Source organism: Ranitomeya variabilis, chromosome 5 (assembly GCF_051348905.1).
Source record: "Ranitomeya variabilis isolate aRanVar5 chromosome 5, aRanVar5.hap1, whole genome shotgun sequence".
NCBI classification, from domain to species: Eukaryota; Metazoa; Chordata; class Amphibia; order Anura; family Dendrobatidae; genus Ranitomeya; species Ranitomeya variabilis.
The window spans coordinates 627,618,275-627,643,157 of NC_135236.1; the positions used below are offsets into that span (position 1 = coordinate 627,618,275).

The following is a 24,883-nucleotide window of genomic DNA, read 5'->3' on the forward strand; positions in this document are numbered from 1 at the left end:
ATTTGTAGACATCTATGATGCAACTTAAAGTAGTCTGTGTCTGTGTCCTATATTGGCACCATTAAATAGTTACTGCCAAATTACAATGTCAGAAACTCAGTAGATGAGCCCACCCCTGTACCTAAGTATGCCACCTTTTTTTTTTGTTTTGGTTGTTTTGCGAGACATTAACATCTATTTATATTTTGGGAGTACTGGGACAGACACTCCTTGCACTACTCCTCCACTCACCACCAAGCTGCCTGTGTATCCATGTAACCGCTGTAAAACTGCCATGAGCCTATTGTTTGTTATTTTAGGCCTTTGATAGCCTGTCTGCGGTCCCTACTTTAAATACTCCTCCACTGACCACCAAGCTGCCTGCCCGTGTATCCATGTAACCGCTGTGAAACTGCCATGAGCCTATTGTTTGTTATGTTAGGCCTTTGATAGCCTGTCTGCGGTCCCTACTTTAAATACTCCTCCACTGACCAGACCACTGCTGCCCGTGTACCCCTGGAACCAATTATAAAGTGCCTACAGCCAGCCCATTTTCTTATGTTAGGCCTTTGAAGCCTGTCTGCGGTCCCTACTTTAAATACTCCTCCACTGACCAGACCACTGCTGCCCGTGTACCCCTGGAACCAATTATAAAGTGCCTACAGCCAGCCCATTTTCTTATGTTAGGCCTTTGAAGCCTGTCTGCGGTCCCTACTTTAAATACTCCTCCACTGACCAGACCACTGCTGCCCGTGTACCCCTGGAACCAATTATAAAGTGCCTACAGCCAGCCCATTTTCTTATGTTAGGCCTTTGAAGCCTGTCTGCGGTCCCTACTTTAAATACTCCTCCACTCACCACCACCAAGCTGCCTGCCCGTGTATCCATGTAACCGCTGTGAAACTGCCATGAGCCTATTGTTTGTTATTTTAGGCCTTTGAAGCCTGTCTGCGGTCCCTACTTTAAATACTCCTCCACTGACCAGACCACTGCTGCCCGTGTACCCCTGGAACCAATTATAAAGTGCCTACAGCCAGCCCATTTTCTTATGTTAGGCCTTTGAAGCCTGTCTGCGGTCCCTACTTTAAATACTCCTCCACTGACCAGACCACTGCTGCCCGTGTACCCCTGGAACCAATTATAAAGTGCCTACAGCCAGCCCATTTTCTTATGTTAGGCCTTTGAAGCCTGTCTGCGGTCCCTACTTTAAATACTCCTCCACTCACCACCACCAAGCTGCCTGCCCGTGTATCCATGTAACCGCTGTGAAACTGCCATGAGCCTATTGTTTGTTATTTTAGGCCTTTGATAGCCTGTCTGCGGTCCCTACTTTAAATACTCCTCCACTCACCACCAAGCTGCCTGCCCGTGTATCCATGTAACCGCTGTGAAACTGCCATCATGAGCCTATTGTTTGTTATGTTAGGCCTTTGATAGCCTGTCTGCGGTCCCTACTTTAAATACTCCTCCACTGACCAGACCACTGCTGCCCGTGTACCCCTGGAACCAATTATAAAGTGCCTACAGCCAGCCCATTTTCTTATGTTAGGCCTTTGATAGCCTGTCTGCGGTCCCTACTTTAAATACTCCTCCACTCACCACCAAGCTGCCTGCCCGTGTATCCATGTAACCGCTGTGAAACTGCCATCATGAGCCTATTGTTTGTTATGTTAGGCCTTTGATAGCCTGTCTGCGGTCCCTACTTTAAATACTCCTCCACTGACCAGACCACTGCTGCCCGTGTACCCCTGGAACCAATTATAAAGTGCCTACAGCCAGCCCATTTTCTTATGTTAGGCCTTTGAAGCCTGTCTGCGGTCCCTACTTTAAATACTCCTCCACTGACCAGACCACTGCTGCCCGTGTACCCCTGGAACCAATTATAAAGTGCCTACAGCCAGCCCATTTTCTTATGTTAGGCCTTTGAAGCCTGTCTGCGGTCCCTACTTTAAATACTCCTCCACTCACCACCACCAAGCTGCCTGCCCGTGTATCCATGTAACCGCTGTGAAACTGCCATGAGCCTATTGTTTGTTATTTTAGGCCTTTGATAGCCTGTCTGCGGTCCCTACTTTAAATACTCCTCCACTCACCACCAAGCTGCCTGCCCGTGTATCCATGTAACCGCTGTGAAACTGCCATCATGAGCCTATTGTTTGTTATGTTAGGCCTTTGATAGCCTGTCTGCGGTCCCTACTTTAAATACTCCTCCACTGACCAGACCACTGCTGCCCGTGTACCCCTGGAACCAATTATAAAGTGCCTACAGCCAGCCCATTTTCTTATGTTAGGCCTTTGAAGCCTGTCTGCGGTCCCTACTTTAAATACTCCTCCACTGACCAGACCACTGCTGCCCGTGTACCCCTGGAACCAATTATAAAGTGCCTACAGCCAGCCCATTTTCTTATGTTAGGCCTTTGAAGCCTGTCTGCGGTCCCTACTTTAAATACTCCTCCACTCACCACCACCAAGCTGCCTGCCCGTCTATCCATGTAACCGCTGTAAAACTGCAATGAGCCTATTGTTTGTTATTTTAGGCCTTTGATAGCCTGTCTGCGGCCCCTACTTGCAATACTCCTCCACTGACCACAATGCTGCCTGGAGTGCCTGCCTGTGTATCCATGTAACCGATGTAAAACTGCCATGACTGCCTACTGTTTGTTATTTTAGGCCTTTGATAGCCTGTCTGCAGCCCCTACTTGCAATACTCCTCCACTGACCACACCAATGCTGCCCGTGTACCCCTGGAACCTATTTAAAAGTTCATAGAGCCTAGTTATATATTTTATTTACTATTAATAAGGCCATGATGGACTACGCTGTACCACGCTACAAGCTAACCAGTCGACACTTCTTTTGCGAGAAAAGCCATCCCAACCCTCCACCAGCATGTAGAAGACCGCATTGTCCATGCACTCTGGCAATCTGTGAGTACAAAGGTGCACCTGACAACAGACGCATGGACCTGTAGGCATGGCCACGGAAGATTACGTGTCCATTACGGCGCAATGGGTTAATGTGGTGGATGCATGGTCCACAGGGGACAGCCTACTAAGTCTGTCTGCAGTCCCTAATTCAAATTGTGCTCCACTGTCTAAATCGGAACTTCCACCTTCTGGCTTTCGGCCTATAGTATCAGAAATTAAACTGCATTTGGCCTTCAACTTTGGTTAGGGCCTACTAACGGCTTCTGCCCCTCCCTGGTGTTGCCCTCAACTAAATAAAGCTGAGCTTCAACCTTCTGCTCCAAATTACCATTTTGAAAAATGCAATAGGCTTTTCAGGCCTACTAAAGGAGTCTGTCTGTGTGCCCCTCCCTGGTGTTGTCCTCAACTAAATAAAGCTGAGCTTCAACCTTCCGGCTCTCATTATGTGGTTTTAAAAAAAAAAAAGGTGGTTAGGGCCTACTAACGGCTTCTGCCCCTCCCTGGTGTTGTCCTCAACTAAATAAAGCTGAGCTTCAACCTTCCGGCTCTCATTATGTGGTTTTAAAAAAAAAAATGGTGGTTAGGGCCTACTAACGGCTTCTGCCCCTCCCTGGTGTTGTCCTCAACTAAATAAAGCTGAGCTTCAACCTTCCGGCTCTCATTATGTGGTTTTAAAAAAAAAAAAGGTGGTTAGGGCCTACTAACGGCTTCTGCCCCTCCCTGGTGTTGTCCTCAACTAAATAAAGCTGAGCTTCAACCTTCCGGCTCTCATTATGTGGTTTTAAAAAAAAAAAGGTGGTTAGGGCCTACTAACGGCTTCTGCCCCTCCCTGGTGTTGTCCTCAACTAAATAAAGCTGAGCTTCAACCTTCCGGCTCTCATTATGTGGTTTTAAAAAAAAAAAAGGTGGTTAGGGCCTACTAACGGCTTCTGCCCCTCCCTGGTGTTGTCCTCAACTAAATAAAGCTGAGCTTCAACCTTCCGGCTCTCATTATGTGGTTTTAAAAAAAAAAAAGGTGGTTAGGGCCTACTAACGGCTTCTGCCCCTCCCTGGTGTTGTCCTCAACTAAATAAAGCTGAGCTTCAACCTTCCGGCTCTCATTATGTGGTTTTAAAAAAAAAAAGGTGGTTAGGGCCTACTAACGGCTTCTGCCCCTCCCTGGTGTTGTCCTCAACTAAATAAAGCTGAGCTTCAACCTTCCGGCTCTCATTATGTGGTTTTAAAAAAAAAAAATGGTGGTTAGGGCCTACTAACGGCTTCTGCCCCTCCCTGGTGTTGTCCTCAACTAAATAAAGCTGAGCTTCAACCTTCCGGCTCTCATTAAGTGGTTTTAAAAAAAAAATGGTGGTTAGGGCCTACTAACGGCTTCTGCCCCTCCCTGGTGTTGCCCTCAACTAAATAAAGCTGAGCTTCAACCTTCTGCTCCAAATTACCATTTTAAAAAATGCAATAGGCTTTTCCGGCCTACTAAAGGTGTCTGCCCCTCCCTGGTGTTGTCCTCAACTGAACAAAGCTGAGCTTCCACATTCTGGCTTTCGCCCTATACTATCAGATATTAAACTGCATTTGGCCTACTAGTGTGGTTAGGCCCTTGAAACAGTGTCTGCTGCTCTTGGGTTTGCTACTCCACTGAACAAAGCAATGCCGCCTGTTTAGTCCTGTTACCAATTTTGAACTGCATGTAGCCTACTTTATTCTTTGGCCCTATATCTGTTTCCTCCTCATCCTGCCCATTGCCCAGCCACTGCTAAATGAGTCTGCTGGTACATTGACCGAGACCACTACATTCCCCTTGTACTCTACACAGCCAGAATCTGTCCCTGCTGAAAGTAAGGTTCCCCTTCCCGCATGTTATACCACCTTACACAGGGACAAAGAGGAAGGTGCAGATGAAAGTGCAGGTTCCTTCATCAGGTGGGGGGGCATACTCGTTGGCGACGTCACTGGCACAGGGCCCCTCAGAGTACGCAAAAGTGTCGCTGCTGGTGGGAGGCGCCCCCGCCATGCAAACACACCGCCGTACTTTGAGGGGCCCTGTGCCAGTGGCAATGCGAACGAGTGGGCCCCCCCCCTGCTTGCTCAGGATCACAGCACTTGCAACTTTTAAATAATTACCTTTCCCTGCAACACCGCCGTGACGTAGTCCGCATTTCCTGGGCCCACGAAAAACTTGAGCCGGCCCTACTCCCCCCACAACTTTTGCCAAATGACCCCCAATTCCCTATGCCCAACTATTATTATAAAGTTAATTAAGATTGACAAGCTTCAGAAACAAGAATGGATGTTTTTGGCATTAAAATGGGCACTGTAGGTGTTTTCCTGGCCTCCACTCACTGCCGACTATGCTTCCCCATTGACTTGCATTGGGTTTCGTGTTTCGGTCGATCCCCGACTTTTAGCGATAATCGGCCGACTGCACTCGACTCGACTCTGGACAAAATCGGGTTTCCCAAAACCCTACTCGATCTTAAAAAAATGAAAGTCGCTCAACCCTACTGTCAGAGCAAATTCACTGACAGATTCCCAGTTAAGGTTGGCCACTTTCTTTTATTAGTGCAGCTTTCCTCACAAAGTGACCTTTGCTTATACAATGGCTGCTTGTGGAGGAACGTATGAGTAAATCTTTCCATCAGCCTCCGCCTACAGGAAATCAGCTTTTCCATGTGAGGTGCTTTACAATTGGAGGAGATGTTGGACTGGTCTGGTGTCATAACTCTACACCAGCAGCCATTTTTAGACAGAAGTGCTGGTCAGTATGTGAAGAATGCTGCACTAACAAATAAAAGGGTCCTACCTCTTAATTTGAGAATCTATAAGTGAACTCCTTCTGATCATCTAACAGGAAAGATTGTCATCTATTTCATCTTCCTTTTTCTGAGCTCCTTTCAGCTGATTTAGGGCCGCAGACTCAATCAAAGTTGATCGTGCAGGGAAACAAAAAGCCTAACTGTGCAAAATTTATAATGAAACCCAATTTTAAAACGTATTTATTTATTTTAAAAAAAGTCCCCGAAGGTGGCCAACTGCTTTTTATAAGACATGAGGAATTAGTTCTCTATTTGGCTATCACCATTTGTGTTGTAGATTAAAATGCAGCAGCAACTCTGCATGACACCTACTTAACTCAAGCACTCCTGACTAAGGACTACACTGGTCAGAACCTGGTTGCCTGATTAGATGTGCATCCATTCTCTACCATTGTTTTATATATTTGTAATTAATTTTGATGCTGCTCTATGTCACTCAAATCTTTTTATCTGAACAATAAACTTTAGTTTTTATGGAATACTACGTGTGCTGGCTTCTGCATGGATCTACCCATATTTCTAATTAACAATGTATAGAAATATTTATTGAATATTTGTATTAATTATTTCACAATGGAACGAGTTACAAAATAGTATGTGATAGGTGTTATAAAAAAAATGCATTATGACTTTATTTGTATTTTTTGCCCTCTGTACTTTTATAGCATGCCTGTACCATTTTAGAACTCATCAATGCTATTTTTTTGGCCTCCAATGTGTACACTCCCATGAAGAGTCCTCACTTTTGTGGTAGAAACGCATCAGGAGGGAATTTTCTCTTTTACGACTACAAGGATTCGTACTACACTTGGATACTACCCTTGTATGCGTGGGAGCCACCACAGGGGATACGACAGGGCTAGTTAGGAAAAACTTTTCATATGCTTCAACTGTAGCCTTAGGGGCTCCACGGACTACAACGTATTTCTATCTAGATTGGGTGAGATTGAAGCATTTATTACTGACAGTTATTATTTGCCACTTTATTATACAGTAGCCATATGTTTCTTCTATGTACCTATATTATGCCTAGTTTTCTGACTTCAGGATGTTAGCTTAGGCTCCCGTGGTGTTTTGGGGATCATCCTTGTTATTTTAAGATATTTCTAAAATGTTATATTTTATTACTTGAGTCTTATTATTGACCGTAAGAGAGTTGTGTCTGGCTTGTAGGTCTGTTAGTTATTGCTAGAGGCCTTCTTTCAGCAGTAAGTTGTAACTTTTTAGGTCCTATAATGCTGTATAAACATGACACAGTAAGGAATAAAATATACAGTTTTTAAATACTAATTAAGCAAAGCTCTATTGGTTATTACCTAAAAAAAACAAAATGGAATGTGTTATTGCGTTGGTTATGGCTGGTCTAAACAATTTACAAAAGGGACCCCTAAATTTTCCAACGTTGCTAAAAACCATTTTCTTCATATCAGAGTTTGAATCGTCTGTTGAGCATCAGGACTTGGTAAAAGAGGCAACTTTCCTGCTTTTTAACATCTCTTCAAAAAATACGTAGCCTACATAGACAGCGAAAAATAAACTAACAAGGAAGAGTAAGACAAAAACACACGCAAAAAATATTAAATATATTTGTATATGTTAAATAAAAGCTAGTAATGGAAATAGTGGTGTACCGGACTATGCAAGAGATTAAGTGGGACATAGATGATGTTCAGAAGAATGAATACACTTTTATAACAGTGGAAACATATAAAATGGACCAACTGGTTTGGAAATAATCCAGGTATACAAGGATTGTCCTTATGTTTTCTTTATTTTTCCTATCTGTGTGTTGTTATTGAAATTAGCTTAGTAATTGGAAATCCATTATTTTTTATGTTCTTTATAAAAACATTGTTTTTTTTTGTCTCTACAGATAAGGTATTAATGCTGGCAAAATATTTAGATTATTGCTTTTTCCAATAATGTTCAATGACTAAGCTAATATAATTAATAGTTATTTTTAAATAGTTGATTGCATTTTTAGATAAGATCATTTAACAACAATTATGAAATTGATTTAATTGTAAGCAGCCACTTAATAGCTTAAATTAGCTTTTGTAAAAAAAAATACTTTTTATGAAGTGTTGACTATTGGCATTCAATATATTTTTTTACTTTTGTAAAGCATTTCTTAAGAAAATGTCTTTAGTTCAAACTAGAAAGGTGTTACTTATCCCCCATGATTTGCCCTAAAACTTAAAAGTTCCAAACATTTTGCATTTGCAATCAAAATGTTATAACTAGCTAAATGGTCACTGTTTGATATATGAAGTTCAAAATTAATGTATGTGTGATTTTGGGACAAAGAATATTCAGACCATTCATGCCTAAAAAAAGGATAATTTTTAAAGGACTTGAACGTCAAACATCAATAGGGGTCCTACACTTGTCATTCCCAGCGATCAGTTGTTTAGAAGTAAAAACTGTCACCTCCAACTCTGATTTTACCTGTAAAAAGATCAGCCCAAAAGGTGAAGGAAGCAGATTATTCTACATCATAATTTTTTTCCACTTGTACTATTGAGTCAGAAAAAAAATAATACAACGGTTACTCTTTACATATGCAATTGAGAATATGGTGCCATGTCTTATATTTGACGCTAACTAGATATTGTAAAAACATAAGCAACTTTGTAAAATTTTGGTCAATATGATTGAGTATATTTATGAAAATATTAAAAAAGTTTGACAAAAACTTTGAAAGTTTTCCAATTTTGAAACTTTAAATATGTATGTCCTTAAATCAGATAGTTATACCACACAAAATAATTAATAAATAACATGTCCCACATGTCTTCTTTATATCAGTACAATTTTTGAATAATATTTTTTTGTTAGGAAGTTATAAGGGTTAAAAGTTGTCCAGCAATTTCTCTACTTTCCAACAAAATTTACAAAACCATTTTTTTAAGGACCACATCACATTTGAAGTGAATTTGAAGGGCCTATATGACAGAAAATAACCCATTTTAAAAATTGCATCCCTCAAAGTCCTCAAAACTACATTGAAGAAGTTTATTAACCCTTCAGGTTCTTCACAGGAACTAATGGAACGTGGAAGGAAAAAAATGAATATTTTTCTTTTTTTCACAAACATTTTGCTTTAACCCTAATTTTTTACTTTCACAAAAGGTAACAGGAGAAAATGGACTCCAAAATTTGCTGTGCCATTTCTTCTTAGTACGTTGATGCCCCATATATGGAAGAAAGCTACTATTTGGGTGCACAGCAGGGCTTGGAAGGGAAAGAGCACTGTTTGACTTTCTGAATGCAAAAATGTCTGGAATCGATAGCAGATGCATTGTTGCATCAGAGATTCATGTGATGTGCCTAAACAGTTGAAACCCCAAACATGTGACAACCCTCAAATATTTTGTCCAGGGGTATAGTGAGAATTTTTACCCCAAAGGTACTAAACAGAATTTTATAACATTAGGTTGCCATTATTGAGCATGTCATCATTAGTGTTGAATGCAAGTGCTCTCTACTCAAGTTTGAATTGGGGTGCTTGGGTATGCACCAAGTATCGCGGGTGCTCAAGTGACCCCAATGGAAACTCAAGAAGCGAGCACTTTTAACTTTTGAAAAATCTGAACCTCAATGCTAACCCTAACCCTAGATGAACCCTAACTCTAGCCTAACATCTAACCTAATCCTAGCCTAACCCCAACCCTAACCCTAGCCTAATCCTAACCCCAACCCTAACAATAATAGCAAAGAATGAAACAAATAAAAATTCTAAAATAAAAAATGTAATCTGCCTAAGGGGATGACACAGGGGGTGACATACTAATTATTGTATTTTGAGCACTGTCATAGTGTCTATCATAAAAAAACAAAACAGGCTGACAGCACTCACTGTTGACTGGGGCGCTCGTTCCACATCCAGGGAACCGTCTTGGATATCATCAGACCAAAAAGTATATATTGAACAGCGCTCCATCCAGGTGTAAAAGTCTTCAATACAAACTTTATTTAAGCCATAGTAAAACAGCGACGTTTCGACCACTACATGGTCTTTATCAAGCTTGATAAAGACCATGTAGTGGTCGAAACGTCGCTGTTTTACTATGGCTTAAATAAAGTTTGTATTGAAGACTTTTACACCTGGATGGAGCGCTGTTCAATATATACTTTATAGTGTCTATCATAGTGATCAAAATGAACCAATAGGAAAAATCCCTGCTGTTGCTGTGTGCCGGCTGGCAGATCTAGGCAGGTGCACTGCGCATGTGCCTGCCATTTTTTTCTAGTAAGAGTTACGGAGGGCCAGGGACAGAGCTGGAGCGACAGGGGGATGGCGGAGGTATTGGGGAAGGGCTTGGGGACCTAATTTCTTTCTCCTGTGACATCTGCTATCACATCACATGACTGGAGACCAGAAAAGTGGCCCTGGTCATGTTCTCCAGGGTCTCAGCTATGCCTGTTGGACGCTATACCTTTATTTTGGCTTGCCATTTTAAAATGACAATGAAAGAATTAGGCCTTTTTTAGCCACCATTTTAATGCCGAATATGCATTAACATGGTGGTTGTTAAGGGGTTAAGCTAAACATATTCACTCTATGTAAGTGAAGGACAAAGGGATATAGTAATACACTTGTGTAAATGTTTTTTGTCTCAGTTTTTCTATCATATTTGCTTACACTGATTTAAAGAAACTTACCAATATAGAGCATTGATGGACGACCATATGATGGAAACACTGGTAGTTATTGTTTTGTGTATTTTTTATTACTTTTATTTGTTACTTGCTATTATGTTATTGAAATTGTCAATTTTTATATTATTATTGATTACAACCCAAATGTCTTTGCAATTCAACAATATGTTATACACCTTTAGAAAGGACGTTGAGATATAAAAGCAAAACCTATCTATTTGCTAAATCAATATTTATTTGAGTTTTTAAGAGTGGATAGTTTATTCAATCCCTGATTTAACACAATAGCTATTTGAAATATTTATGGTCTGTTTAACTATGTATCTATCACATGTCTATTTATTTATCACATATCTATCTATCACATATTTATCTGTTATCTATCTATTTATTATCTATCCAACTAAAAATAAAAAAACCTTCCTTCTTACTTCCAATGGGGGTGGTCTTTGTTGTACTTTCTCATTCTTGGGTCCTCTACCAGGGCCCTGGGATCTTGAGGGTTCTGCGCAGGACCTTGGCTGTTCCCAGCGCTGCGCTTTTCTACACAGAGAGCTCAGATGTTGCTTCTGAGATGTTCTAGTCATTCTTCCAACTTAGGGGTCACTGCTACAAATGCTCCTATCACCACTGAAATCTCTTGCCTTCACCTTCCACATCTTCTCCAGTTCTCCTTTGAGGCCCTGGTATTTCTCCAGCTTCTCATATTACTTCTTTCTGATGTTGCTGTCACTTGGCACTGCCACATCTATTACCATTGCTGTCTTCTGATCCTTGTCTACTATCACAATGGCTGGTTGGTTAGCCAACACCTGCTTATACATCTGGATCTTTAAGTTCCACAGGATTTTAGCCCTTTCATTCTCCACCACTTTCTCTGGGTTCTCCCACCTGTTCTTAGGGGGACTTAGCCTATATGCTGTACAGATGTTCCTGTATACAATTCCCGCTACTTGGTTGTAGCATTTGGTATACACTGTTCATCTTTGCATTTTGCATCCTGCCACTATGTGTTGGATGGTTTGTGAGGTTTCTTTGCATAGTTTGAACCTTGGGTCTTGTCTTGTGCGGTTGATTCCTGCTTCTATGGATCTGGTACTTAGTGCTTGCTCTTGTGCCTCTATGATTAGTGCCTCTGTGCAGTCTTGGAGTCCAGCTTTCTCCATCCATTGGTAGGATTTCTCCATGTCAGCCACCTCCATTATCTGTCAATGGTACATCCCATGCAGCGGCTTGTCTTGCCATGGCGCTTCATGTTCCTGTTCTTCCTTCCAGATCTGTTGTTGTTGTTGTTGTTTTCTAAGGATTTCTCGCAGCATCTCATCTTTTGGTGCCATTTTTCTGATACATTCCTGGATACTCCTGGTTTCATCCGTGATGGTGGCTTCGATGCTTATCAAGCCTCGACCACCCTGTTTTCTGTTGGTATACAATATTTGGGTCGTAGATTTAGGGTAGAGACCTCCATGCATTGTGAGGAGCTTTTGTGTCTTCACATTTGCATCTTCCATCTCTTCTTTTGGCGAGAACACTATGCCAGCAGGATATCTGATAACTGGCAGGGGAGATGTTTTGATGGCACCGATTTTATTCTTCTCATTGAGCTGGCTCCCCAGGACCTGTCTTACCCTTCAATGATAACTGATGTCAGGCATCATAGCCACCAAGCTACAGAACCATATGAACCAGTATATGAATCCAGCTCAGAAAGGCATTGGGACTGACTCCAGAGGCTCTAAGCACCAGCTCCTAGTAGATAGAGCAGTCACTCAAGACTCAAGATCCAGACAGACCAATCTCAGCACAGCCTGGTTTGACTACATGAAAGCCTATGAATCAATGCCACACACATGGATCTGTGAATGCTTGGCTCTCTACAATGTCAACAAGAAATAAAGAACTTTCCTCAGAAACTCAATGGGGCTATGGAGAACAACAGTTGAAGTCAATTCAAGAAAACTAGCACAAGTGACCATCAAATTTGGGATATGCCAAAGTGATGCACTATCCCTATTGCTGTTCTGAATAGGCTTGAACCCACTCAGTCAGATAATTACAGATTTTGGCTATGGATACAAGTTCAAGATTGGAAGCACCATCAGCCATCTCCTCTACATGGATGACATTAAGCTGTATGCGAAAAATGACCGAGACATCATTTCACTGATCCACCTGACAAGGATCTACAGCGAAGACATCGGGATGTCCTTCGGACTGGAGAAGTGCGGCCGGTTGGTAATAAAGAGAGGCAAGGTAGTCACGACTTATGGAGTGGAATTACCAGCAGGGCACATAGTAGATGTATAGATATGCTACAAGTACATTGGCATCCCATGATGAGGAGGCAAGGAAAGCTGCAACATACAAATATATATTCTATCCATCTACATATATGTATATCCATCCTATCCTCTCTCCTCGTGTACTTGTGTGTGCCTTGTTTTACTCATGTTTATTGTACTTGTCTATATTTACCCTGGTCATATGTAAAGGGCCATGGAATAAATGGCGCTATAAAAATATATAATAATAATAATAATAAATAATAATCTTGTTTATATACCTCTACTTTTTTGAATAAGAGTAATATCTTAATGTTCCTTTGCTTCCCACAAGTCATTGTTTTCATTTAACTTATATCTACATCAGTATTTATTCCAATATTTAAAATATTTTAAAACTGTCACTAGTTTATAGCAGAAGTCAATCAGAAGAAATTTTTAACCAAAATTTTCTTAATTAAATTTGTTTGGGGAAAACATTACATAAAATTTAAGAAACTTTACTGAACATTTCAAACAAATCTGATAATCAAGGATCAAGCTAGACTGCTCAAAATTGAAGCTAAGGGATATTCAGAGATTAATATTAAAATTATTTTCATTAATATAAGGATTATCTTTATTTTAATAATTTATACTAATCTAAAATAATATTAGTCTTGCTGAATGCGGTAGGAAAATAATTAAAACAAAGCAATTGCAAAGTGTAATAGAATGTTTCATGCTTTGTTAAACTTACAGTTCATAGCTTATACAACATATTCACTTTGTGATTTGATAAAATTGTATTGTGTAAATCAAATGTAAAAAATGTAAACAAATTACTGCTCAAAGAAAAAAATACAGACATACCTGACATGCATCCTAAAAATTAAGCACTAGATGGCACTCCTCACCAACTAATAGCAGGAAGGAAAGAGGAAATGCATTTCTCCATCTCTAAATGAAATTCTTGCAGCAGGGATTCCGGCCATGACAGATTTTTTTCCCCATTTTCTTCGTGCTTCCATCAGCTTTAGTGCCTTTATTACTGGACAAATTATCACCTCTACCTTCACTGATTTAAAGAAATGCTGAATCAGAGACAGGATTATCAGGTACGGAGAACGCTGGTCCATTTCTTTTTGTTACAAATGTCGTGGGATGTGGTCCTGAGTCAGCTGCATTATATCATCCCTGAGGAATCCAAGCATGGCACCTTTGTCGGGAGAATTGCTCAGGATCTTGGACTGGATATAGGTGAGATTAATTCCAGAATGTTACATATTGTCTCTAGAGATGAGAAGGAATATTTCCAGGTTAATCTGCAGAATGGAATCCTGTTTGTTAAAGAGACAATAGACAGAGAAGTGCTGTGTCCAAATACACCCTTCTGTATAATTCCTCTGCAGGTTATTGTAGATAAGCCTGTGCAGATGTATCGTGTAGATGTAGAAATAGAAGATGTCAATGACAATAGTCCGGTATTCTCCTCTAGTGTGACTAATCTTGTCATATCAGAAGTCAGACCTGCAGGATCTCGTTATAGGATAAATGGTGCAACAGATCCAGATCTCGGAACAAATTCTATCACCAACTATGAGCTCAGTGCAAGTGATTATTTTGCTTTGGATTTTCAAAAATATTTGAATCAAATCAGATCATTAGAACTTGTGCTAAAAAGATCCTTAGACAGAGAGAAGCAGTCTGTGCACAATCTGACACTCACAGCTTATGATGGAGGCAAACCAAGGCTAAGTGGCACCACACGTATTGTTGTTACTGTGGAAGACTTTAATGATAATGCTCCTGTGTTTGATCAGCCATTTTACCAATGCAGCGTTAATGAAAATGCTATTAAAGGGACTCTGGTGTTTAAACTAAATGCTACAGATTTGGATGAAGGAAGAAATGGTGAAATATTGTATAAATTTACCAATGTAGTGTCAGGAGAAGTAAGCAACATATTTAGCCTGAACGAGTACACAGGAGAAATTAGAGTAAATGGAGAACTTGATTTTGAAACAACAAATATATTTGAAATTCAAGTTGAAGCTATTGATAATGGAGATCTGAAGCTTGTTGGACATTGCAAAGTTCTGGTGAGTGTTGTAGATGTCAATGACAATCCTCCTGAGATGACAGTGACCTCATTATCAGTTCCCGTTCCTGAAAATTCTCCTCAGGGGACAACAGTTGCCATCATCAGTGTCCATGATAAAGATTCAGGATCAAATGGAAAAGTTCATTGCTACATCTTTGAGCCTTCACCGTTTAAGGTAAATCCAGCTTTCATGAGCGATTTTTCTTTGACCGTGAATGGACCTTTGGATCGAGAAGTGAAAGATCAATATGAAGTTACAATTACTGCAAGAGATGAAGGTTCTCCATCGCTGTCTACCTCAAAAACTCTGAAGATTGATATAAGTGATGTCAATGACAACGCTCCAAGATTTGCCCAATCAATAGACACAATATTAGTTAAAGAGAACAACCCACCAGGGTCTCATATATATACAGCATCAGCCTCTGACCCAGATATTGGGCAGAATTCATTCATTGCTTACTCAATTAAGGAGCGCACAATTGATGGAATTCCTATTTCTTCCTATATTTCCATTAATCCAGAGAATGGGAAGGTTTTTGCTTTAGTTTCATTTGACCATGAACTGATTTCATATTTCCAGTGTCACATAAAAGCCACTGACGCTGGTCTACAAGCCCTCAGCTCCAACCTGACTCTAAACATATTCATTGAGGATATTAATGATAATGCTCCAAGATTCACTCCACTTCACTCTGAAATAACAATCAAAGCTTCAAAGTCAGCAGAACCTGGACACCTGATAACGAAAGTGAAGGCCGTAGATCTGGATTCTGGATACAACGCTTGGACATTTTACAAGTTAAAGGATCTTGGAGGATCTGGAAAATCTCCATTTACTATTGCACATCAGACTGGAGAAATCACTTTGAAACGGTCATTTACAGATTCTGACAATGATGAGTACAGATTGCATGTAGTAGCTCAGGATCATGGTGAACCAGTAATGACATCAGAGGCACAAATTGTCATATCTGTAGTGGAATCTGGAGAAGAATTGAAGTTTGATAATCAAGAGACCAAGGGGAATGGTGATGAATTTTCTGATGCAAATGTTTATTTGGTTGTTGCAATCTGTGTCATATCAAGTATTTTTCTTATTACTCTGATTGTGTTCACTGTGTTAAGATGGCAAAAATACCGAGATGAGGTCAATGAGCTAAAAGAAAATTACAGAATCTGCTCCAACACTGGAGGGAGCTGGATGTATTCCCAACACACTCAGTATAACATCAGTTCCAATTCATTTAGACCAAAAAGTGACTTAATAGTTTTCACTCCAAATAACTCTCAGACTCCAGGGAATGAAGAGCAAGTCAATCCACAAGCGGTCCTATTAAACTCTTCTTATATGGTAAGATGATTATATAAAATATTTCCTTGCTGCTCTTAAAGATGTTATAAATCTTTGTGTTTTTTCTTAATACTTAATATTGTTGAAAGCATGGAAAAGCAAATTAAAAATACAATTCTGTATGTAAAACCTCTTCGGCTGACCAAATACAGTAAAGACTGTATTATGTTTAGAAGTAAGAATATCTCTGCAGACTGTGGAAATATTTTGCTGTGTACATGTAATAAATATTAAATGTATGAAATAGCCCTTTAAAGCACCTGTGATGTCTACATAAAGCAAGTAAAATAAATTACTTGAACGTGCAGCCCCCCTTGCATTTGAACTTGACTTTCACTATGGTTGCCTGCTGTATGGCAATATGCTATGCAAGTATGGTATTCTTCACAGATTCAGTTCTGCTATCCTAGTATTTTATTTTTACCATTTCCACTTATATAAGGATCTCATTGGTCTAACTATGGCAATGACGGTGTCTTTCCAGTGCTCAAAGTTCATGACAAAATTAGAATTTTTCCTTAATTAAATTATAATTCTTTGAACTTAAAGGTGTTTTCTGAGAAATATAATTAAATAGGTTTAAAAATAATAAAATAATGCACAATTAATAATAAACATTTTTCTAAATATGTTAATTTAGCAGAAAGGTTTGCTTTGTCTAGTACACTCTTTCTGCATTTTAAAGATTTACAACCTGCCTTAGATTTCAGAGGACACGCAGTAGGACGTGCTGCATGAAGAACATCGGCAGAAACAGATGTCAGGTCAGAACAGCGTCCGGTGAGGCATCGTGAACGTGCATTGCTCTGTTCAGTCAACCTGACAGGACACTGAGTAGAGCTGGACTGACGGAGAAGATAAATAACTTTTTTCATTTGACTAACAATTGATTAACATCTATCATAGTCAGCATGATAGTTTTATTGTGTCTGTTTTGTTCTTCATGCAGCCCATTCTACTGCCTGTCTTCTGAAATCTAGCATAGAATGCACAATGATACATGGCAGGTGCCATCTTTGAAATCCTGACAGAGTGCACTAGATAAATCATACCTGTTTGCTAAATAAATATATGTTGCAAAATGTTTAATATTGAAATATGTATTATTGATTTTATTTTATTATCTTTTTACATTCCTCAGAGAACCCTTTAAATAAGATTGGCCATGAGCAACGGACCATATTTCTCTAGTGTGTTTTGCACAGGATATTGCTTACCAGGCCTCATTCATGAAACTGTCTTACAGTTATCATTGTTCACCATGTCATTTAATTAGAGCTTTGCTTTTTTTTTACTGGAGCTGTTAAAAAAATTGATGAGGTCCATTGTTTCTTTCCCTGATAATCAAATGAATATATAAAATATGCCATATTCGATTCAACAAAAGAATTGCGATAATATATGCAGAGGCTTATTCATAGTATACAGGACTGTTTTTCCAGTCAATCTGTGGACATTCACATTTTAGCAAAAGAACAGTATACTGGGTTTGGTTCAAAATTGGAATAGCTCAATGCAAAAAAAACCAAAAGAAAACAAAAAATATTGTTTTGTTAATAATGTTCAGAAAATGGAGTATCAGAAACCAAAGAAAATTGACCCAAAAATTATCACAATTGGTGCATAATATTAGAATGACATCCATATTTCTATTGAAATTCCTTCATCTGAAGAAGTGATAACAGAAGCTTTTGACATATTACAGTTGGGTACTGGTTGTCATAGAACAATTTGAACTTTCTGGATCTCTTCTATGATGTAAGCTTTTCATTCTTTTTTTTGTATCATTTACTCTGTACAAACCAGATAAAGCAAACAGTGTCCCATTTTCTATGGTCCACCATGTATTAAAAAAGTATAAAAGGAGTCAGTTATGTTTGTAAGTCATAGACTGACGCAGCCATAGAGAGTCCTTCAAGACAAATGATCTCACTTCTCAAAACACCTTTTTTCATAACAGTTCTTAACATATAATGATGAATCATTTCACATGTGATTGGAGAGAATTTTTGAACATTGAAGTGTAATATGTTTCGCTTTGGGTAGTTCATCTTCTCTTTTTCAGAGGTTTCTATATTTTCTTGTGCTGTTACAGTCATGTGTCTGTAATATGTGTTTAAAGGGAATGTATCAAAATTGGGTTTAACTTTTTCCAGTATAAGCGATTTGTGTGGGATGCCTGAGGATTCAACTTCTGGAGACCACACTGATCATGAGAATAATTATTATTGCCTACGGGACAATTGTAAACAATGTAAAGCGTTATCGCTGTTTGTCGCATAGACCTAAAATGGAGCAGAAGTACATATGCACATCAATCATACTATTCAAACAGGTAATTTGAGATTTATGTCTTCATGAATTTCGAGAATCATAAAAGTTCCTTACAGAAGAATAGAAATCCGTTGATATATTATTTGAAGCAGATTTTTGTACTTAAAAGTGTTTCACTTTGGGTAGATCATAGATTGCATCTTCACTCTTAGAGGCTTCTACAATTTTCCCTCTGTGTCTGCCCTTTGTAAGATTTACATAAAGAGATTGTACTAAATTCATGATAAGTAATATGTGATTGCTGGGAATTTAATCACTGGAACCCAACTGCTCATGATAATAAAGGGCAGCATATACAATAGACAGCTGTATGATAGACAATACACAAGTGTGATTGCCCTGCTTAGTGTTCCTATGTTCTCTATAACATAGAGGTGGCTTATCTAACCTGAGAAAAACAAGGTTGGCAGTCTGAAATCAGACGTGCCACAACCTTATCTCCTCCAACTTTGCTTCTTGGAGCAGAGTATGGAGGCTTCCAAACACGTTAGTCTGTAGGCCGAGCTTGCAAATATCAGAGGGTTCAGCCAAGATTAGTCTAATGTGTATGTGGGTCATTGGAGTCCCAAAGTCCATGAAATAGAGTATTTGCAAATCACTAGAAGCATAAATCCATTATTTGTCTTTGGGACTAATAGAGACAATGTAATGTACTTTGCTATAGTTGTCTCATTGACCTAGATTGGAGCAAAAGTGCACATGCGCAACCACCACTCTATTAAAACAGGGAATTTGGAGTCTCTGTACTCAGTATCATTTGGGATAATAGTTTCTAACAGATCATAATAAATAATTTAATCAATGATAAGAGTGATGTATTTTAAGTTAGAAGTGTAATATGTTTCTCTTTGGTAGTTTATCTTCATGCCTTCAGGGGCTTCTATTATTTCTTGGTCTTTTACTATCATTTGCCAGTAATGAATGTTTATTGGGATTATACCAAAATTGGAACTGATTTTATTTACCAAGAATAAGTGATACACGTATGATTCCTAGTATCTAACTGTTGAAGCCTTCACTGATTATGAGAATAGTATTCAGTGATTCTGACTGGCAGTGACTGTCATTTAATTTTTGTTAATACATTTTTCTTAATTTGTTTATTCTTACTTTTTCAATTATTTTTTTTTTCATTTACTATACACATTGTCGCCTCCCTATTTTCCATCATGTAAAGTCATAAAATATATTTTGTTGTGCCATATAACATTTAAAACAATTGTTATATTCCTGATTTCATGTGTAACTAGGGCTGGTATGTTAGACCCAGTTACAAGGACAGTTCAGTCTCTTTCTTCAACAACCGAGTTCTGGGTCTGCTAGGGCCCAGTAGTTCCTGCTCTCTACTTATACCAATCAATCACATGACTGCGGGGTACAGAGGAGGAAGCACTATCAGTACTTCCTTTACTGAACACAATGCACCAATTCAGCACAGTGTATACAGCAATCAGGAAGGCAGTGATATTGCTAATTCATCCCTGCCTTCTCTATGGTGAGCCTAGCTGTGTATGACAGTCACCCAGCTGTACTATTTTGTGTAGCTGCTTTTGTCTGCAAAGACATTCTAAAATTTCACAGCAGAGTAAAATGTGGATTGCCTAGATGTTAAAATTCCATTGGCTTTCTGCAAATTTTTACAATTTATTATTGGATAGTTATTAAAAACTTAAGTTTTTAATGTACAAATGAGTATGGGCAAATTTTTGCAGAAGTTAATATTTTGGGGCTTTTCTAATGAATGTGTTATTGTTAGTAATGAGCGAGTATACTCGTTGCTTGGGTTTTCCCGAGCATGCTCAGGTGATCTCTGAGTATCTGGATGTGATCGGAGATTTAGTTTTTGGTGAAGCAGCTGCATGATTTATGGCTGCTAGCCAGCCTGAGCACATGTGGAGGTTGACGCTCGCTCATCACTAGTTATTGTTCATGACATGAAGTTTTACATAGCTTTAAATCCATGTACCTATTTGTTATTAGACACATGGTGAGCAGAATGTTCAAGAAAATGTTTAATATCTTACATTGCGTTAGGGTTAGTGGATAGCACTAAAAAATTTTGCTAGAAGTGCAATTGCAACCCGGGGTCCACCATGCAGAAATGTATAACTGCAGCTAGTGCGAACAATGATGGAACACACAGTGAGCGATTGCTTGGAAACACTGAGTTAACTATCACCCAGTGAACTGCCCCAGAAATGGAATAGATACTCGGCAATAGAGCTGTGTCACTCGCACACTTATTGAGAGCGGGTTATGTTATTTGCAAGCAGCATAAATTGCTATGTAGACGGCTGGCGCATGCGCATCACCTACACTTTCTGCGTGAGTAGTCTCCTCATATTGTTGGACTCACAGGTATCTTAAGCGCCATGCATTCGACCCACATACACGCCGGACGTCTTTGGCACAACCGTACTATAAAAAGCAATCATCCTACTAGCGCTAACTTTTCTTAATTGTTGGCGCATGCGCCCGTGGTGCACTGCTGACTGATGGGCATCTTGTTGCAATGGTGACTCCTGCAGCTGCACACTAAAGCTCGACTGACTTGTTGGTACTCATGTGCACAGGCGCTGATTTGTGACTTGTATGGGCGCTTAACCAGAAATCAATTTGGTTGGACACAATGTGGATTGAGCTGACATGCCGTAGCACCCTCACAGGTGATTATTACCTTTATTATTATCTTTGGATATAAAAGAGGCACTGCTTGGACATGCCTATCACACATCCCCTGATGAAGATGCTCTAGTAGCATCGATACGCGTGGGGCCCTTATCCCCCTATGGATTTCACTTGGTAACCTCTGTGCACTTGTAACCGGATCATTTGCACATAGTTTATGTGCACCTAACACTAGTGTATCCTTCTGACAGCCATTGTTACAGCTTTTCCTCTGTTTGGCTAAAATTCCATAGAGGCTGGGGTTAGGACTACTAGCTGGTTATTTATCTTATAGTGCATTGGTGTTTGTTGCGGCATTTTTTCCTGCATGCATATTATGGGTTACCAACACACATATGGGCTCATGGTATGTATTTGAGGTCAGCTGGCAGCACAGGGCAGTTTTGTTTATTATTGACTTTTTTGTATGTTAAACTGTCTCAGTTAATTGTATGCATATGAATATATTTTTTTTCTATATGCTTTGTATTTCCTACCTCATGCATTACCATGTTAGTCCATTTTTCCATCTGTGTTTGTCCTGGGGGATCAAAGTTGGTCCATCTGGCCATTTGGCTTTTTAAATGTTTTTAATTGTATGTACTCCCTTTTGCCTCTTTTTTGAAGTGTTATGTTAAATAAAATGTATTATGGCTGGTTGATCCCACTAGTGTGCATATCTTTTCTTTTTTGTTTTTTGTATCATGTTATATGCACATGGTTGATCCCTGTGGTATAGATCTGTGCGGTGCCCACTATTCCCTTGTTTTTGTGACGTGTCACTCGCACACAGTAACAGAAAAGGTATGACGTTAGATACAATCCCTGTTAACCTTACAGGGGAATGTAGCCCGCTCACAGGGTAGAAAGCCGTCAGTGGTCACACAGTCAGCAACAGCACTCACCAAACTCCTCTCCGGAGGTGCTGTTATTCTAATGACAAAATGCCAGCCCTGAATTAATACAATCACCTCTCCAGAGAATTGAAATTCTAACGGCTTACTGCTGACCCTGAGCACATGCTGACAAAGACCACAATGATGACTCATACACACAAGCAGTGAGATTGTTACTAGCATGGCCGCATGCACCTCTTAGACCCATTTATGTGTTCAGCTCATGTCCAGTCAGACAGGACCTTACTCACGGACCAATCCGGAGTTGCCACATCACCAGAGCAGCTGACGACCGACTACCAATGAGACATCGCCACATCACGAGCATGGTCAGTAGGGTGATCTCTGGATTAGTCTCCAGAGCATTCGCCCATCGCTGCCTACTGCTGGTTACCATAGGCTTGGCTGAAGAGCCAGCAGCAACCAGACAAACAGCACGAGCCTGAGCAAGATGCTGCGACCGACGTCTATGCTCAGCAGCCCCCTCAGTGGCCAAAGCTGAATGGGAAACCACAGATGGGAGAATCCCGTCGTCTAACATTACCCCCCTGCTAACATCCCCCTGGTGATGTTCACCATGCTCAAAAGCCGCAATAAGCAGGGGGGCACAAATTTGCTCTATAGGCTCCCAGGTCCTATCCTCCAGTCCATGACCCCTCCAGTCAATCAGAATTTTTTTTTTACTGTGCACCACCTTTGACTCGACAATGGCATTGACCTCAAAGTCATCCAAGGATGTATTTGAACCCCCAGCAGGGGTCCCAGAAAACCGGGCCATGTACAATGTTTAAGAAGAGACACATGAAAAGTGTCGGAGATCCTCAGGTGCGGTGGAAGACTGAGGCAGTAAACTACAGGATTTACCTGCTCAAGGACCTTGAAAGGACCTAATTAGCGGAGAGCAAATTTAGTGGACTCTAAGCACAGCTTGATGTTAGAAGCCGAGAGCCACACTAAATCTCCCGGGGCAAAGACCGGCGTGGGATGACGATGTGCGTCAGCGGAGACCCTCATCCTCTCCTTTGACAGTTTAATTCCATCCTGCATGCAATCCCAGATGTCACGAGCCTCCACTGCCCAATCTACCACCCTTGGATCAGAAGATGAAATGGGCATGGGCACAGGGACATGTGGATGCTGACCATCATTCAGGAGGAAAGGAGTCTGCCCCATGAAATCGGAGATGGCATTGTTTAATGCAAACTCCACCCGTGGCAGCAGGGATAACCAAATATCATGCCTGGTGGACACAAAATGACAAAAATATGTGACAGGCATCTGATTGATACTCTCCACCAGTCCATTCATCTCAGGATGGCATGCAGAGGACAAAATAAGCTCATTACTAAGTAGACTACAGAGCTCCCTCCAGAACTGAGATGTGAACTAGGGACTCCAATCACTAACAATCTTCTCAATCATCCCACATAGGCATAAAATATGTTTTATGAACAATACCGACAATACTCAAGCAGAGGGTAGGCACGGAAGAGGGACCAAATGCACCATTTTAGGAAAATGATCGGTGACAACCCAGATAACTATTATTACGGAACTTCTGCAGGTCCTCAAAGAAGCCCATCCAGACCATTTCCCAAGGTCTGTCTGTTACTGGCAAAGGATAAAGCAAGCCCACAGGTCTCTGCCTAGATGACTGATTCTTGGCACATGAGATACAGGCTTGCACATAATCCTTTATGTCATGGGCCATCCAAAGCCACCAATACGACCGCGCCTGAAGCTCAGTGGTCCTTTTGGTGCCAAAATGACCCCCCAATTTGGACATGTGTGCCCACAAGAGGACCTTCGGCTGCAGATTAGGACGAACACCAGTCTTGCCCATGGTACCTGTTCGATCGCTACCGAAGCCACTGTCTGAAGACTCTCAGAAGGGGCAATAAGACGTGAATCATCCCAATCTTCAGACAAGACTACAGAACGGGACAGAGCATCGGTGCATAAATTCTTCTCTCCGGACACAAAATGAATGGTAAAATTAAGCCAAGAGAAGAACAAGGACCACCTGGTGTGACAGGAGTTCAGCCATTGGGCAGTCTGTAAATAGAGGATATTTTTGTGGTTTGTGAAAACTTTAAAGGGGTATCAAGCTCCCTCCAGGAGATGTCTCCACTCTGAAAAGGCTAACTTCATTGCTAGCAACTCCCTGTCCCCAACTCCCTGTCCCTGACCATCTCTCTGCTCGTGAGAAGGTCTTAGAGAAAAAGAAGCAGGGATGTTTCCAACCTTTAGCATCCTTTTGATATAGGATGGCTCCAGAACCAATGGAAGAGGCATCCACCTCCAGGATGAAGGGCTTATCCACATCAGGTCGATGCAGCACTGGCGCTCTAGCAAAATGGGACTTTAGAGAAGTAAAGGCACTGGAGATCTCATGAGACCACTGCTTAGGGTTAGCTCCCTTTTTGGTGAGGACTAAAAAAGGGGCCGCCAAATTGGAGAAGTGAGGTATGAACTGGCGGTAGTAGTTAATAATCCCCATAAAGCGCTGCACTGCTTTAAGAGAGTGAGGCTCTGGCCAGTTCAAAACCGACTTCAGCTTGGCAGGTTCCATAGCTAGACCCTTGGCAGAAATGATATACCCAAACAATGGTAGGGACTCTTGCTCAAAAACACATTTCTCCAGTTTTGCGCAGATAGTTTGCACACAAGAACTCAAGGACCCTATATACATGTTTTCAGTGGGAGTTGACATCTGGAGAAAAGATTAGAATGTCATCCAGATATACTACCACCGATGTGGATAACATCTCCTGAAAAATGTAATTCATGAAATCCTGAAAGACTGCGGGGGCATTACAGAAACCGAATGGCATTATTAGGTACTCATAATGACCGTCCCAGGTATTAAAGGCGGTTTTCCATTCTTCCCCC

General features: G+C 40.4%; 1 protein-coding gene across 9 annotated transcripts in view; it reads left to right on the forward strand.

Moving 5' to 3' along the window:
• Positions 1-24,883, forward strand: part of LOC143776623 (protocadherin alpha-C2-like) — a 513,355-nt gene that overhangs the window by 208,305 nt on the left and 280,167 nt on the right. Inside the window, exon 1 of one of the 9 annotated variants that reach the window (XM_077266148.1) lies at positions 13,499-16,094. The exons of the other annotated variants lie outside the window; for them this stretch is intronic. Within the exon in view, the coding sequence (XP_077122263.1) occupies positions 13,728-16,094 (2,367 nt within the window). The 5' untranslated portion in view covers positions 13,499-13,727. Of the gene's footprint in view, positions 1-13,498; positions 16,095-24,883 lie in introns of those variants that run through there. 9 annotated transcript variants of the gene reach the window in all.